This window comes from Zootermopsis nevadensis, unplaced genomic scaffold (assembly GCF_977971745.1).
Source record: "Zootermopsis nevadensis isolate Lab colony 2312 unplaced genomic scaffold, Znev_1.0 Znev_ptg000030l, whole genome shotgun sequence".
Taxonomy (NCBI): Eukaryota; Metazoa; Arthropoda; class Insecta; order Blattodea; family Termopsidae; genus Zootermopsis; species Zootermopsis nevadensis.
Genome location: NW_028259162.1, coordinates 8,976,016 through 8,992,964, shown reverse-complemented (window position 1 = coordinate 8,992,964; position 16,949 = coordinate 8,976,016). Strand labels below are relative to the sequence as shown.

At 41.5% G+C, this 16,949-nt stretch overlaps 1 protein-coding gene across 2 annotated transcripts in view; it reads left to right on the top strand.

Moving 5' to 3' along the window:
• Nucleotides 1-16,949, top strand: part of LOC110838049 (uncharacterized) — a 184,341-nt gene that overhangs the window by 99,860 nt on the left and 67,532 nt on the right. For both annotated transcript variants that reach the window (XM_022080840.2, XM_022080839.2), the window contains one exon: nucleotides 10,089-10,271. In XM_022080840.2, the coding sequence (XP_021936532.1) occupies nucleotides 10,089-10,271 (183 nt within the window). The remainder of the gene's footprint in view (nucleotides 1-10,088; nucleotides 10,272-16,949) is intronic.

The following is a 16,949-nucleotide window of genomic DNA, read 5'->3' as shown; positions in this document are numbered from 1 at the left end:
GTAAGCACCTGTGAAACGTCTTCCAATTAGTACCAGACTTTTATCTTAAGAAACATTAACGTTCTAATTGTAGTTCAAGAGTATGTTCGTATCCGCTTTCGTATGTCAGATCTGAGAGTTCATCCTCGCAGAGGTACGACGAGTTTGGCCGCCACGTAAAAGACGCCCGAAAGTTGAACAGACGTATTCTATCCTTGTAATCTATGCAGCAATGTTGAAAAACGAAAGTCCAACAGAACGGCTTACAGTATTCGACACTTCGCTGAGAGGGGTGGGAGTAGGCGTACCAGAACCTAACATGGTGCTTGCCTGTAACTGCGTATGTGAGCCAAGCTTCGAGGGCCAGTGACGGATAGATGGCCGAGTGCCTGGTGGTACTGAACTGTTGGTACACCACCCGCCTTCTTATCGCGGAGATAAAAATATGCTGGTGAGGAATGTTGTATCGCTGAGCGAGGAATTAAATTAAAAAAAGATGGCTGTCATTTGGCTGTCCATCTCTGAAACGTTGGTAAATTTAGAAGATTGCTGTCTTCTGGGTTGGAACGCTGTGTAGTCTGGTAGACGTTTATAAACGTTTCATAGGTCCTTGCTGCCTCCATCATCAGGGCGGTGAGTACTGGACTGCACGGTGCTACACCGCCGTAAGACCTCAAGTACTGCTTAAATTTCAAAACCGTTTACTGTCTTTATCCATCTCTCCTATCGACCGTCTGTATGAATGATTCTTACTCATTGTCCGTTGAAGAATGTTCTGTTGGAATCGTTGGAGTCAAAATGATGTCTGAACCACAACGTGAAATTGGCCTATGTGAAGTAAAATTGAAGAAAGGAAATAAGGAGAATGCAAAGAATGTATCGATTACTCAGACCCCATTAATCGTGGCGTCATTTGAGATGTCTTGGAACACAGAGTTTCCTTTGAACCACAGTGTTGATCCAAGCCGCCTTCATTCCGAGCGTAATGCAGCACGTGTACTTGCTACGTAATATTAGTTGACAGCCATATTTCTCGTCTCATACAAGCCCCGCTGTGGTGAGCTTCAGACTTTATATCCTCCCTTCTGACATTGTTTCTGCTGTCGAACCATGATGGCCTTTAATTCTTAGGGAGTTGTGACCGTAAGAAACCCCGTTTGAAATTATAGTCCAAAGTGAATATTTAGGAGAACGTCATGTATAATATACACGTATACAGGTACAGAACCTGAACTTGCAATTATTTCTCACCTAAAGCGTGTTAATTTTGCGCTTGAAGGCGAATTTTAGTTTTCATTTCAATTATGACCTTTTTATTTTCTTAAATCATGCCAACTGTCTTCCTTAGGAAGGAAAGTAAAATTGTACTAGAGTTAAACAAGCAGGGTACATTAATTAAAAAATTAAATGCGCTGTTGGCATTGTAGTGCTGTTATATCTTCACGGACTTCTCATATCTTTATTTTCCGTTGTTATAAAATGTCCGCTAGCGAAATAACCCTTATTAAAAATGCCAATGCCCTTCAAAATAGCATTGGTAGCAAGAACCCATCTAGCTAACATGCTTGTGGAATTGTTTTACGACATTTTTTCACCAGTCGGGATTTCGTACGTCTGAAGGTCATATGATCCATTAAGGAATTACACAACATTAAGCGCTAGTGACGTGTCTTACAAAATACTCCCAGATTAGACTTTTAAGGGCTCAAGAAATTCAGGAATGTCTTTAGTGTTGTCTGCCCATACATCCCAGATTCGATACAGAGGCTTTTTTAACGTCCTAAGACGATATTGGGCTCCGCAGTGGCCGCGCGGTCTGAGGCGTGGGCCTTGTGCCGCACGGTCGATGAGATCGTGGGTTCGAATCCCACTCAAGGCATGGTTTTTCTGTGTTGTGCTGTCCTGTGTACAGGTAGAGGCCTTGCGACGGGTCGATCCCTTGTCCAAGGAGTCCTACCGAATGTCTATAGATCGAGCCAACGAAAAGTTGGGACCCGCAGTGCTCAGGCACTTGAAGAATGGGTCTTCCCCAGTATCCCAGTAAACTATAAATGTAGAGCAGTCCCTAATGTCAGAGTAGAAGATGGAAGAAAAATTAATTTTGCTTTAAAATACATTAATGTAAGGAAAAAGTTGTCTTGTATACCGCCGCCTGGAATAAAGTGTTGGGATATTAAGTCTAGCTAAAATACGTTTCATCATACGACCACAAAAATTTGCATTAGCACAAGGAAACAAAAAGAACAAGATTAATACTGATTATGATGATGCTTGGAACGAAAGCCACATTTTGCGTTTGTGCGTTCTTTCCCTGACACAGTACCTCTTCTTCCCACACCATGAATTGTTGTCCGTGTTGCGGTTCTATAGGGGCTGTTCTATTTACAACCCGTCTTTATGTCACACACAGCCTATTCAGACTCCTAGACTCGTAGACATGCAGCAGTAAGGTTTCTTGCTATTTTACGCTGGTTTCGATAAAGCAGTGACATCACATGACGGTTAGTGGCGTAGGCCTACATGTGTCTCTCACTCCACCCAATATCTTTGGAGCAGTTTGTAGATTATTTTAAAGTAAATATGAAGTTTCTTCCAGTGGATGTTCCATTCACCATAATCTCAAAAGCTTGCCATTAAACACGCTCCTGATCTTATCCAGCCTAATCCAGTCCACAGCTTATTTCTCCTGGATCCGTTTTGACATACTTATAACTTAAATTCAGCCTTACATTTGGTACAGTATCATTAAATAACTTACGACTCTATATTTACTCTAACTGGCGTAAAATTAGGTTTATGTTTTGTTATTAGTACTGTACCTCTTATATTCGTACCCTTTCCTAACATTTGAGAGGATCGATTTGTATCGTCCCAGACGGGAATTTACTTAGCACTATCAATCAGTGCCAGAAGATCGAATCGTCTTTAAGCGAGCGACGCCATTTGCCTCTGCGACGGGCCGGGTCACAAACTGTTAATGACGTGTGAAGGTGGCGAGGGACCCGGCAGGGGCAACACTGTGGCGTTGGAACGGTTTCAAGGTTTCTTAAATGTGAGACTGTTGGCCCACGTTCATTCGGAGATCAGCGAACGGTGTCGAGGGCACACCGGCGGGCAGATAGCAAGTATTTTACTCTCTCTTCACTTACCCACAATCCACTTGTATCCGAAATTGTATAACCGGAGTTAGGGTTAACTAACAAACTATTCCCTGATAAGTAGCGAGTTAATCATTCAAACAGAAGGCCTAAATGGAAGATAATGTAGAATCTTAGGAAAGCGGGGTTAATGGTAGTGATGAGAAAATAATGCTACTACATCGCTCTCTTTTACGATAGCAGTGACATGAAATGTATTGTTCTGTTATGAGGCGAATGAAAATTATTATAACCGAGTAACCGGACATTGGCCTAATATTATTTACTTGCATGGAAGAAAACAGTATCTAGAAGCTTTCGCGACGACTGAACTCAATAAAATCTTCTCGGGCGAAGAGCCGTGTCAAATGGTTACATGAAAAGACCATTCGTGCAATCATTTGACGCTGCTGCTGATGAATGCCCTAGAAGATTTTATTAAGACAATAAGTTTAACTTTGACCCATTATACATTCTTGGTGCAAGCGCCGAGTTTCAACACTTCGGGCCATGACACATTTTAAATCGTATTCAAGTTAACTGTGAATTTGGTGGTGGATTCGCTGTCAGAATATCGCCCTAGTAACAAGATGATTTGAGCTTTTGCCTTGCACCCATTATTTCTACCAGGCGAACGCCACAGTAATGATGATGTCGGATTTGCCCAAGGTTTCTTGGAAACATACTATCTCTCGATCTTCAGTGTGGTGCTATGAAGTGGAAGAATTCATTCCACTTCCCAGTATCACCACTTCAGCCACGAAGATGGAGACAGAATGCTTATTCGAAACGTTTACTTCTGCTTGCGAGTCTGCACGACGCCAAGAAACCACAAATCTCACGCCGGATTCATATTGTAAGGAAGTACTATCACTTACTGCCCCATCGTTTCCAGTTCCCAGAAACGAACTCTCCTCAGACCCCATCGCTTCTGTGCACTTGTTAGATCTCCGGTCATGTCCGCCAACCTGCGACGTAATTATTTCTGGCTCCTGTGGTTAGACAGACAGACAGACAGACATGGCTGACAGGAAGTCTAGGCAGCGGGCCCATCGCCCATCTGCTCGTGATTGCGCTTTGATGTGCTGAAATAATTAAACTCTTGTTATGGCGAGACCGGTTGCCAAGGCCGCTGTCACTATGTCTCGAGTTAGAGAAACCTCTTCAAGACGACCACGTGTTTAACCTGTCTCACTTGAAACTCGGGCACCGAACTGGGGTTTAAATCCTAGTGCGACGTACAGACCAGTGGATGAGCGGTTTTGATTCCCGCGAGGGGTCATGGGATGTTTTCGATCCACAGCTGTTGTAGCCAGAACGACTCTGAAGGTCACAGGTACTGAAGGCCTACCTTTTTGTTAGCCTGGGCTCTTTTTTCTGAGGGTAAAGGAATCCGAAGCGTGAAACTGACCACTCGCCTCCTAATTCTGAGGTATGTGTGGAGTCGGTGGAGCTGATGACGGCTTGGTGTTGAGCACAGCAATGGGTTTTACCTGTAGTATGGCTTGTAACTGGATGGTGTCGTCAAGTAGACTGTCACCTCATGATCATGATAATGGTGGCGATGATGTTTATAATAATGTAATAACTTTTAGTTGTTTTCTCTAAAGTGTGCTGACTTTTCTGTATCTGTTGTTGGCATGCGCATTTGAATGCGACCCAAGAATGTGTTTTAAAATTTTTTGTACTGAGAAATTTCTTCAAAAGTCTAAGAAATATTCGACTCATCATCCAATCTCGGGCCTAGTAAACACAAAGTACATTAGTTACGTAAGCACATGAGACGTGTACCACTGGTTCCGAACCCAGCAAGAATATATGTTGATATCTTGAACATTCGTGGGTACGGTTGCTCTGGAATGATATTCGGACATATATATATATATATATATATATATATATATATATATATATATATATACACACACATTTACTTGACTACAAAATTCCGCAGTGTTCAAAGTGTATCTTGCCAAGATAGGTCTGCGTACAGCATGTAAGTATAGTTTTCTGCTTTGTTGGTTCGTTACGGCATAAGACAGGTTCTCTCACTTTATGCTGTGAAATTTAGCATGTTTGACTAACAGGAAGTGTAATTGTGTTTATAAATGCTTATTTTCGCTCTACTCTTATGTAACATTTTAGTTCAACAGATTTTATAGTGTTTTATCCTTGAGGTTGCAGTTAAACAAAATGTAACTTGATTCAACATTCGTCCTTCACTTACAAGATCCCAGCAGACCTGTTCTGACAGGAGCAAGAAGAAATATTCAGAAAAGGAAGGAGATAAACTGGTAGTAATAGTAATAGAAGCACGAATGCCGAAGTCTGCAGGCCACAGAACGTGGCCGGAATCGCAGTGAGTTCTGACCACATTCCTGGTTTGCTGTATACAGGGCGTGGGAGGGCTAGGCTTGAAGTGGGGCAGTGGATTACTCGTCTAACGCGGCAAGTTGACTGTTTTATGCGAATAAATGAGTGAGTGACGACCTGACAGGCATGCTTACTCATCACTGACCATTTTCGTACCGCGACTCGTTCCACCTCTTCCAAACACCGGTTCAACCTTGCCAATTACCCCAAATCTGCAAGCATTTTATGAAACCCGAAGGTTCACTACCGTGTTCACAAGAGCCCGCCACTGGTCTCTGTCCCGAGCCAGATGAATCCAATCCATATCACCCCACATGGGTGAGAAACGTATCGCTCACTGTTTCCAGACATACCATGTGAATCGAAAGCGCTTGTGATTGGTCTGAACTAGAGATTGACAACTCTGCCCCTTTACTTTTCCTTGATACTACCGCCCTCCTGTTTCAGTCTTGGTGTCTGTTGTACTGGAGTAATCAGACAAGTTGGCAGGAATCATTGCGTGGGTGATCATAATCGCAGTGCGATTTTGCGTCGTGTTTTGTTTTGTGACACGTGGTCTTGAACACTTTCTGTCGGTAAATATATTATTTTGTCTAGGAATTGAATATATAATTTATAGGCCTGTATATGCGAAACGTAAGAGTGATAATTCCAGTTGTTAGGGGTGGAGTCCAATCGTAATCTGTTTTTAAAACTCGATTGTTTTGGTGATAGAGGAAAGATTCAGGTGCAGATGCAAACGACAACGGGCAGCAGTAACCAGCCCGTTATTTGGATCCCGCTGGTAAAATACTTCCTTTTCTTTAAATGTGACATATAAAGTCAGTTCTTGGTGTATTGCTTAGATCGACTCGAGTTAAAGAACTTTAGTTTTAACCGTGTTCCGTGTAATCTTCAAGTAAGATTTGAGAATGTCGATTTATTCCCGTCCGTGCATGTTGGCTGTCTGAAGAGAACAAATGAATAGTTATTGTGCACAAGTACAAAAGAATAATTGAACTGCCTTGCTTCGGAAGTTTGTTCGTTATATTGAAATTATGATAAAAATCGGTCCCTTCACTTTCATTCTTAGATTTCGTATAGCAATTTCGGTAAGATCTTATTGTGTTCTTTTTTTATATTTTCTCTATAAAAGGGAACTGATTCTGTCATCTTCGTGCATAATTCTGGTTGGGCTCTTGTGTCCATGTAGGTTTATCATTCAACTAACCAGTGAGTTATCCATAGCATATCTTATTTCTTTAGCAATAGAAAGTTACTCAACTGGTTAAAAGTTGAAGATTTCTGTCTTCTGGGTTGTTGCGCTGTGTAGTCTGTTCGATGTTTACCAACGTTTCAGAGGTCATACTGCATTCATCGCCCTGATGACGGAGGCAGTATGACCTCTGAAACGTTGGTAAACATCGACCAGACTACACAGCGCAACAACCCAGAAGACAGAAATCTTCATACTCATCGCCCTGATGACGGAGGCAGTATGACCTCTGAAACGTCGGTTAACATCGACCAGACTACACAGCGCAACAACCCAGAAGACAGAAATCTTCATACTCCCCGCTGTGAAAACCTCAAATCTTACATGGTTAAAAGTTGTCTTTCATGTAATCTGAAGTTTTGTGTGAGCCATATAACTTGAAGAACGACTCGATTTGGTACATGGGCCTGCATAACAAAGTATAATTAGCAGTTAATTTATTTCCTATGGTGGAATCGAGCTACTTTCGTTAGTATAGCGACTTGGATACAAGTTCAACGACCGGGGTTCGATACCCGGCAGAACAGAATTTTTCTCTTCGCCACGACATCCTGTTCGATTTTGCAGCCCGCCCATCGCATCTGTCACTAACTGCTATTCTGATAGAGAACTCAGACATACATATAATGATCTCTATAATGTAAAACGTTCATTGTTATATTTACGTAATTTATGTTCTGTATTTCTCCTCTCGTCGGGGTATTTCGAAGAAATTCAGACAACCTCCGCGTCATTTGCTGCGGAATTAAAATGTATCTACTTTAATTTCTCTTCTAATACATTTCTGGGAATACCATAGCCTGCATTTTGCTGCTCGGTTTTAGACATTGGCAAGGTTGTGTGTGTATTTCGTTCACTTTGTAGGTGGATTCTAGAACATCTTTAGAATTTCTATAGACGAAGAGCATTTAATTATGTAGGTAATAAATCGTGTCCATGAGGCCGGTTTAATACAGCTGACGGAGCCGTGGCGCTAAATTATTCAGTCACTCTGATTATCACGTCTGAAGGCTTTCGTGTATCAATCAGCCGGCTAATTAACATTGGTCCTGAATTATGAAATACATGTCTCTTAGTCTGACACCGAGCCATTAGAGGACGATGAGTTTAAGTTGAAAGGCCGCCGAGTTTGGTACGGATTCACCTGTTACGTAATGGCGTCTGATACGTAGCGTCGTTTGTATTAATGTTGAAGAACAACTAATCTTTAACACCACGTATTTGTCTGCTTTGGGATGTGTATCTTCTCCCGCAGAATAACACGGCCTCCTGTATGACAGGTACCACCACGATGTCTTCACCTTTGGGTAAACGTGACTGTTGCGGACGAGCAACGTTCTTCAGAGTAGAGGTGTCTAGTATTGGAACTGTGATCTTCTGGCTTTTAACGCGGTATGGTCTTGTAGATAGTTACCAGCGCTTCGGAGGAATTTGACCGCGGATAGGATATTGACGTTTCTCATGACACTGAAATGTAACAGCGGATAACGAAATCGCGTATAAAGAAAGTATCCTGCAGATCGTGCCACAGCGGTTAGAGGTAAGAGGCTGCGCTGTTAATGTTATGCTCGTAACTTCCGACTTACAGCGACGATGAACCGCGTATATCTTATATTAAACTTCTAGTGCGTAGTCTGTGTAGATTTTTATTTCTGTAGAGGGTGGTGTGGAGAACGTAACATGAAAAGCTGCTGAATTTTGTCGTGTTCACCAATGAATTCCTATTGATTTACCGTGCCTAATTGTTCTTTTCATTATCACAACTTTCGTTTCTTATATTTTTGTAAAAATACTATTTTATGTCGTTCGTTTAGGGGGATTTGAATCGGTAATCCCTCTTATCCCCCCTTCCGGTATTGAAAACAGTAGCTTTTCGTGTTGTTTCGTTAGGAAGGATTGATTACCTCAATGTTTATCCCCGTCGATGGTTTCTGCAGGGCGAACGAAGACTTGCGTGCTTTCGAGCGGTCCGTTCCGCCTTTCGGAACGCACCTGGGTTCTGTAATTTGGAAGGAATGTGTCTTCTTTCTCCCTAGCTTCTGCTGCACGCACTGATGTTATATCCAATCATGTGATTGAAAGGTTATTTCTGTTTGGTCCAGCTAGTGAGAGTACTGTCGCCGTAGTTGTGCGACAGCTGTCAGATGGGCTGATAATTCTACAAAACAGATTTTCATAACAGAACGTACAAGTTAAAATATACTAAAATGTAATATTATCATATGTTTTAAAAGTGGTTTGAAATTTGTTCGCTCATTCTGGAGGGAGAACATAGAAGGTGTTTGAGTTTAGATCGCTGAGGAAAATGTGTTTACCAAAGAGAGGGAATGAGATGTGAAATGTTTTTAAACAATATCTTGAATGGGAGAAACCAGTTGGAGCGATATCGGTGAAATAGATCTCAAGGATGCAGGATGTAGCTAGTCTACTTTGGACTTGCCGGACTCTGGGTAGATCCAGTGGTGGGGCTTTTGTGCACACGGCTATGAACCTTCACAAAAGGCGGAAATTTATAGAGCAGCTGAGTGATTATTAGCTTCTTAAACACTCTGCTCCATGGAGTTAGGTTGTGTCTGGAACAGTGTTTTGTAGTCTCTGCCATAAAAATCGCCAGGTGCGTCTGTAAAGTCTGATTATGGAAGCAAGAGGACTGGGAAATGAAAGTTGGCTGCCGTTGTGAAAATCGGACCATTTTAAATAATGACCGATCTTTTCTCTTCTTATTTGTATTCATTATGTTTTTAGTAGATTTGACCTTGATGGGTAATGCCTTCCAGACACGCAGGAGGGCCGTTCCCTCTGCTTGCTTCTGACATGGTCACAAAGAATTTTGGTACGGCCAGAATCAAGTTTATAAGAAACTTGGCATTTTAGGACAAAGTAGTAATGTTACATACCAGAAGTATTAAAAGCAGTTTATCTTATGAAATGGAATATTTGCTGGTCGCAGCTGTCTTTTTTATTTAAATTATAATTTACTTCCTATACAAACCTTAGTTATTACAATTAATTAGCTGCAGGAAAAACCAAACCTTTTTATTAGGTGTTCTTTGTGCTTTAGTAAAAGAAGAACACTTTATGGACCTGTCCATGCCTGCCACGTTTTTGTCACATTTACAACAGTGACCTTGGATCATATTGTAGAAGTCATTGTTGATGCTGTGCGAAGAATATCTTTTGGAATTTCAAGTTACTACATAGAGTACACCTGTTCTGTCTTGTCAAAATTGAGAATTTGTCGTAGGGCTAAATTTGACTATGTTATTTGTTAGGTTTAATTTTAGGTTATTGGCTGTTAGGTCATGTGGCACGCAGACTTGTGAAATCTGATCTAACTTTTTCAGGCCGAAGACGTCATTTGTCGGATTTTCCAACGGGTGTAGGTGGCGTCTCCGCCTGCTACCCGGCCCCTGCGGAGGCCCGGACCTCGCGGAGGGCCACCGCATCCCCAGGTGGCGCCCACTGCAGAATGCCGCCACCCCTCGCCACCTTCGTCCTAGTCGTTTCAACAGTCCTCAGCATCGCGGGTGAGTTGCATGTCTTCGTGTTTCAGCAGACCCTTTAACTGTCTGCATGTAAACTACGCACGTGGCCCTGCTCGTCGCTTTTCGAAGCGTGCTCTTGATCAGAGGTCTTGCGTCTGATAGTGGTAAAGGTATTTTCTGTCGACGAAATGTAATTCTAAGTGCGTGTGTAGTTTGGTCAAGACGAAAATGATATATCCCGACTTGTAGTTGTCTTCTAATTTTAGGATTTTTTAATTTCCAATTCATGAGGGATGCTACTTTTTAGGAGAATACTCAGAAGAAATCATAACTAAATGCAAGTAACTTTTAACCGAATTCGTGGGCAGTGCGATTGTGTGTGATTGGCGATAGCATTCATTAAACGAATGGCTTTTACTTCCATGTCTCTTCTACGCATTCAAGGCGTGATGCTTTGGAAATAATAACTTCCACCCCCTGCGTCGTGTAGTCAGGTAGATATCGACCGACGTGCTGCCTTCATCATTAGGGTGATGACCACCTCTGAAACGTCAGTTAACTTGACCCAGAAGGCAACCATCTTCATACTCGCCGCCGTGAGAATCTGACGTCTCACTTGAAATTTTTTGCTGTCGGTGTCTGAATTGTGGTGTTTCGTAATACTTGATGGCCAGAAGCCGCAGTTGGTGAAGTGACGTAAAATTCCGTTTTACAAATCACAGACCGGAAGAGAGCCGATATTCTGAAAGTTGTAAAATAATTATATTCTTCGCGAATACTAAGTTATATCGATTTGCTTTTCGTAACTACCACTTGTGATTGTATTTTCCCGTTGTCTTCCTGCATGTAGAAGTCGTCTGCGGAATATCCAGAAAATATTAGAACCATTTCCGTTGATTGTGGTGTATTTCACAGCTGTGATGGACCACATAATTTTTTTTAACGCTGTACGTATTTATCATGTCAGACTACCATATTAACCACTTATCTTTGACACCACATCGAAATGTTTTCTGCGATATTCCTGTGATTACGTTTTACCTGAGGACGGAAACAGAATCTAAACTGTGAAATGTCGTATCCAATTAAAATTTAGACGATGGATAATGTTTTTATTGTAATAATACACTAAGTAAACCTTCAGATTAAGGTGCAACTGCTCGAGCCATTATGAAGCAACTGTAGTTCCTGTGTAAGATTAGGAAGCGATTTCTTTATGTAGTCGTCTGTTCCCCAACGAATGTGAATGCTGTACTTCCTGAAAACGATAATATCAGGTGAAGACTATACTGTGGTCGGAAATACGTGAATATCTTTATAGCTTCTTCTCATTAATTATTTTAGTTCAACTTTTCCAAGGAATATTAACTTTCAAGACGGAAACATAATAAATACTATTCTTTATTTCTAATCCGTTCGTTAATAATGGAGTTCAATGTACGAGAAGTTAATCTGACATGCTACAGTTTTTTTCTGACTAAAGTATATAAAGGAAATCCATTATATTTAGTTACTCGCATTGGCCTACAGTGCGTTTCATCAATGCCTTCAGTAGAACATTTATTTTGTTTATTTGTATTCCGTCGCACATTTCATGGACAAGCTTGGGCATTTCTGAATTCTGTTGGTGGAATGTAGGATTTTCTATTTGAAATAAAATTTACCTTAGATTTAATGACACAAGAACTTGCTATGGAGTTATTTCAGATTCTCATTGTTCGTCGATTAAACGAAACGAAATTATATTTTTATATCATAACCAAATAAATGTTTTGAAACCTGGTAGAATCCAAATATTACACACTGCTAATAAAAAGGCCCATGACTGGACCCCATTTTGAATCATTTCAGATTCTCACAGACTGTTTTCATGAAATGCATTTTAATAACATCCTCCCATATTTATCTCGGTTTTACTACTAGAGATGTATAAAACACGAAGTTCCCCATTGTGCTGTTTTTACTGTTTCTCTCTTAATGTTGATTAGGGATAAAATATTCCATTCGATTATTTAAAACGCACGCTTCGCTTATCCGAACAGATGCTTCAGATGGATCAGTCCTCAAGCAATGACAGACCGGGTGACCCAGCACGAACTCGTGTGTGTCCAGAGTTTCATGATTCGAGTCTTGGCCGGACACAGATTTTTCTTGGGTTCCATTGTTTTTACCTCCCAAGAGAATGTCACGATAGTACCTTGAAATAAGCTGCGTTCCTCCGATTAATTTTCCGTTCGCCGTACATAATCATTTCCTCGTTCTGATGATATTTCTTCTGCTGTCAATGCATTGCCATACGAACTAGTCATGAATTAGATTGGCGAATACGGTTGGCTGACATGATGTTACGGAAATTAGGTCTTGATTTTTGTTAAGAAATCTAGATATGAGATTATCCGCTGAAGGGAAGTATACTTGATTGACGTAGCCGATACCCGACGCCCAGTTGGACACGGCAAAGCCATTACTCGGGCATTCTTGTTGTGAAACATGTGTGCCATGAGGTAGACGACGACGACCGCGGCAGATATATTTTGTAGGCGGAAAGGAAACATTTTGCCAGCTGTTTCAAGGCAGGCCTGTCTATTCTGAATGGAAATCTTGTCCCTGATCAGGATGTTCACTGTTCGTGAGGCTGACCCATGCGGTAATTTTTGCAAGTATGCCCAGTACCTGTTGTGCAAAATGAAGGTATTCGGGTGACAGTAGATAGAGAGCCGCGTTCTCAGACTAGACGTTGATCACCTGCCAAAATCCCGGCGGGATTCGACGTTTGGCCAAACGTGCGTCGGAGTGAAGCAGTATAGTGAGAACAAGGAAAGCTATTTGCTGTCTGGAAAAGTTAACAGAAGATGTAGTTTCATTGCCCCACGAATGCAGGTTATTATTTCATGCACGTATTTAATTTTGTAAACAGCTTCTAAAGCATTTGATAATTCTGTTTCTGCGCTGTCAACGGACTCTCATCTTTCTACTTGCTTCATTAGAATGAATTCTCAGAATGAAAATCCTTCGCTAAAACTTATAGGAATCTAAGAAATTTTAAATCGTTTGGAAATTTTTCTTACAAATTATAACCAAAATTAATTTTGATGGCATTAATTACTTCTTGATAAGTTTGCCTCTTGTAGAGATCGGACACTTTTTCATTTTGGCTGCATTGATGCATTTGAACCCCTTCAGTATTGTCGGTTGTTGACGTGGATTCGCGTACTGCGGGTACGTGTTAAGTTGTCCACGCTCCGGTAAGCAACTCGTGGGTCACGACAGTTTTCTCGCTGAAATGTGAACGACCGAGAGCCCACACCTGCTGTTTGGCTGCTGCTTCCAACACCTTTATTTGGTTCAGTGTTTTCTCCGGAATGTTGATGGCACTCCGGTATTTAATTCGACAGGTAGGGTCATTATGTTCTGTTGAGCGAAACGAAAACTGCCATTTGATATACCGAAAGTTTTGGTTCGGCGATACCACGCGTTCGTATTCATGAGGTCTGCTTTAGAGTCCATGATTCCGAGGTGCTACTTCCGGTCTGTTTGATTCTTTTACACCGAAACAATACTACATTTGGCTGGAACTGCTGACTCGTTGCCGCGAGTCCACAGGGCTTGCCGTGTGTCGTAGCTTCAGTCTAAGATGCGATCCGTCCACTTCGCATCCTTCTTGGCGCGAAGAAGCCATTGTCGAGAAGTGGGTCACTGCTCCGACTGCACTCCTGCTCGATGCATCCCCGCCTGCGACTATTAATAGACCACAAAATGTAACCACGGATATTAATGATCGGCGTGACAATGTTGCAAAAAACAGGTCTCGTATAGCATTTGTTCGCTACCGCATTGTTTACGTTTCTGCTGCCGCCAAGCATTAATGCAAAGCGGAGTGTGTTCGGTTTCACTCGCTCAGTCGGGGTTTTGCCGCAGAATTCTTTGTTCCTGAACGAACAACAAAACCTGCTGTTGAGAGAGAGATAAAAGAAAAGCTATTGTTGCTGTTATCAACTGTGTGAAGACGCATCTGAGAAATTCTGTTAAGAGCCCCTAAGACATATCAGGTCCAACGCAAAACTCACCATCACAAGCCATCTCATTCCACCTCCTAACTTCACCGCTTGTTAGCTTGTTTATCCAATGCCCCGTGTAATATTATCCTACTTAAGCACAGTTCTTCCAGCAGCATTCGTCCTAATTCCAGCTGATACAGACTCATCTCTGGAACTCAGCAAGAATGGCTTAGGCCGGTCGTCATTTGTGTAACAGAGGTCCCTATTCCATATATTGATATTAAGCAGATGTAATAAGAGAGCGCCCTCACATGTGTTTGTTTGTTTGTTGTAGTAGTTGCTAATGTTTGGTCTGGCATTGATATCGCCCATATAACTTATAACTGTGCCTCTCATGTGTGGGGTCGCTCTCATAAGGAGAATGACATCATACCTCGTGACTATTGATCGTTCACCCCACCAAAAACCCCACCTTATTTGATATATTATTTATTTATTTTTATTTATTTATTTTAGTGTTCTGTCTGACGACAGGTCCATATGAACAGGATCCTTCCATCCTTTTCTCGGACTGGGACCTGTTCATATACGTTCTTGGCAGATGATCCAGAAGTGGTTTGCCAATGCCTTCTTCTGTGTGTGAATGGAGTAATTGTTGGGATGCCACGGAGAAACCGGGGAAGCCCCCGGAGGAAAACTCCGTGTTGCCTAGACCACGGCCTTGCCCAACACAATATATAAGTTTAATTACCCACAAGGCACATCATCAGAAGGTGGTCATGAAGTTACAGCGTTAACTTTGAGTAACCTACTGTTCAACTTTAATTTATCTTGTCTTGAGATTGAATAAAACTCTTCATATTAGTATCTACAAACTGACAATCTTCTACATTTGAAATACTTGGCTATTTCAACTTGCCCGCCAATCCTACGAAATACTACCAACTTCTAAGGAAGCCGATTACCAAATTTACCTCTGGCACTTCCAAGCGTATTACATTTGTATTGATTTATGTATTGTTGTTTGGCTGTCTCAGATGCAGATTTGTACCTGCAGTTAATTAACGTAAAGAAGAAAGGACGTTTTAAAATTTCAGAGCAGTTGCAAACCATGCGTAGGACATGCCTTGTATTTACGGCTACATTAAAGACTTTATAGGTATGTCAAGAAATCAGGAACATTGCCGGCCGCATCGCATGTCCGTTCTGATACTACCTCTTATTAATTTATGTCTCATTTTCGTCTAATTTAAGATAAGTTTCGTATTGATTTTTTTTACTTTGCGTTTTGGAACTCCCAAATTACGGACCGCTTGCTGTTCCTGCAAGCAGTGCCCACAATAATTCCGGATTCGTATTGAACAATTTTCATAAGTTAGAAGATTCCTAGATCGAAGTTTATGAAGTCATTAATTTTATATTTAAAGTATTCTACGAGATTTGCTTCAGAACGTTCGTGTAATACTGTAATCAATTCAATCAACTAACCTGTGTGGGAAACGTCGCATCCTTCACGAAATGCTTGCTTCGTTCTTAAAACTCCCTTCCTAGCAAATTTTTTATGTTAAACGCTAAATGAACAATTATTTATGTACCTATACTGTGTAATATATGAAATATTGATTTTATGTATCAGCACAAGACTTGTAACCGCAGTAAATTAACATAAAGACGATTGGGCGTTCTGAAATCTCACCGCAGTTGGACACTGTGTGTGTGTAGGGCCTACAGCAAACTGGAACACATTTCTTGACTTGTCCTCGTTCAGAGTTTGGGGGTTTCAGGCTGTGAGTGACGCAGTTTTGTCGTACCTTTCGGATGTCGATGAAGCAGGCAAGAGGTACTTTGCCGACCTGTGGGTTTACTGATCGCCTGAACACTGCGTACCGTGGTACGGCTAGACAGCCACAAGTATAAAACTGTCGAAGTTATTTCGAGAACTTCCGATACACATTTAACTTATAAGATCCCTGCTGGCATTTCCTCCACCCCTGGCATTTCTTTATCCGCTTCGAGTATCACCAAGCAGACAGTTTAAAAGTCTCCCAACGTATCATGACATTTACCTCGGTGAATCTTGTTTACAAATTTCCCTCACTTTGTGTCCGAAAAAATTAGACCAAGAGAGTGTACCATTGGGCTTACGTACTCTTGTTAGGAGATTACATTGAGCTGAAAAAGTAACTCGGATAAATGTAACAAATGCGTAGGCTGCGGAATTATAGTGCGGAGATATCAAGACGCGGAATGAATGCAGCTTCAGATTTAACCTTGATGAAATGTTATATTAATGTCGACTGGACTGAAGTCACTCAAGATGAGATGGCTTTCGTCATTACAGAGAAGGATCTTTAGGGTCCACGCACACAAAACTTTCTAAAGCAGGTACATGTGTAAATACATAGATTGATTGATTTATAGATAGATAGGTACTGTACTTGAGATGAATCTATGCATTTTTCCTCAGTGACTTCGGGGTAGAAGGAAAACAAACTCATATGTTATGTAAACCAAAGACATTACAGACATAGAAACTGAGACAGCGAGCTACAAAGTACTGCGTTAGGGAAATAATGTTTATAGTACGGCCAGTATACTCTTCCTTATCTGTTACCCCACCCAACCCCACTGATCCCCTTGTCGTTTACTTCTGACGGATCTCGAGTTCACAGATTCTCCTCGACAGATGGATGAATGCATACATATATGGATGGATCCGTCC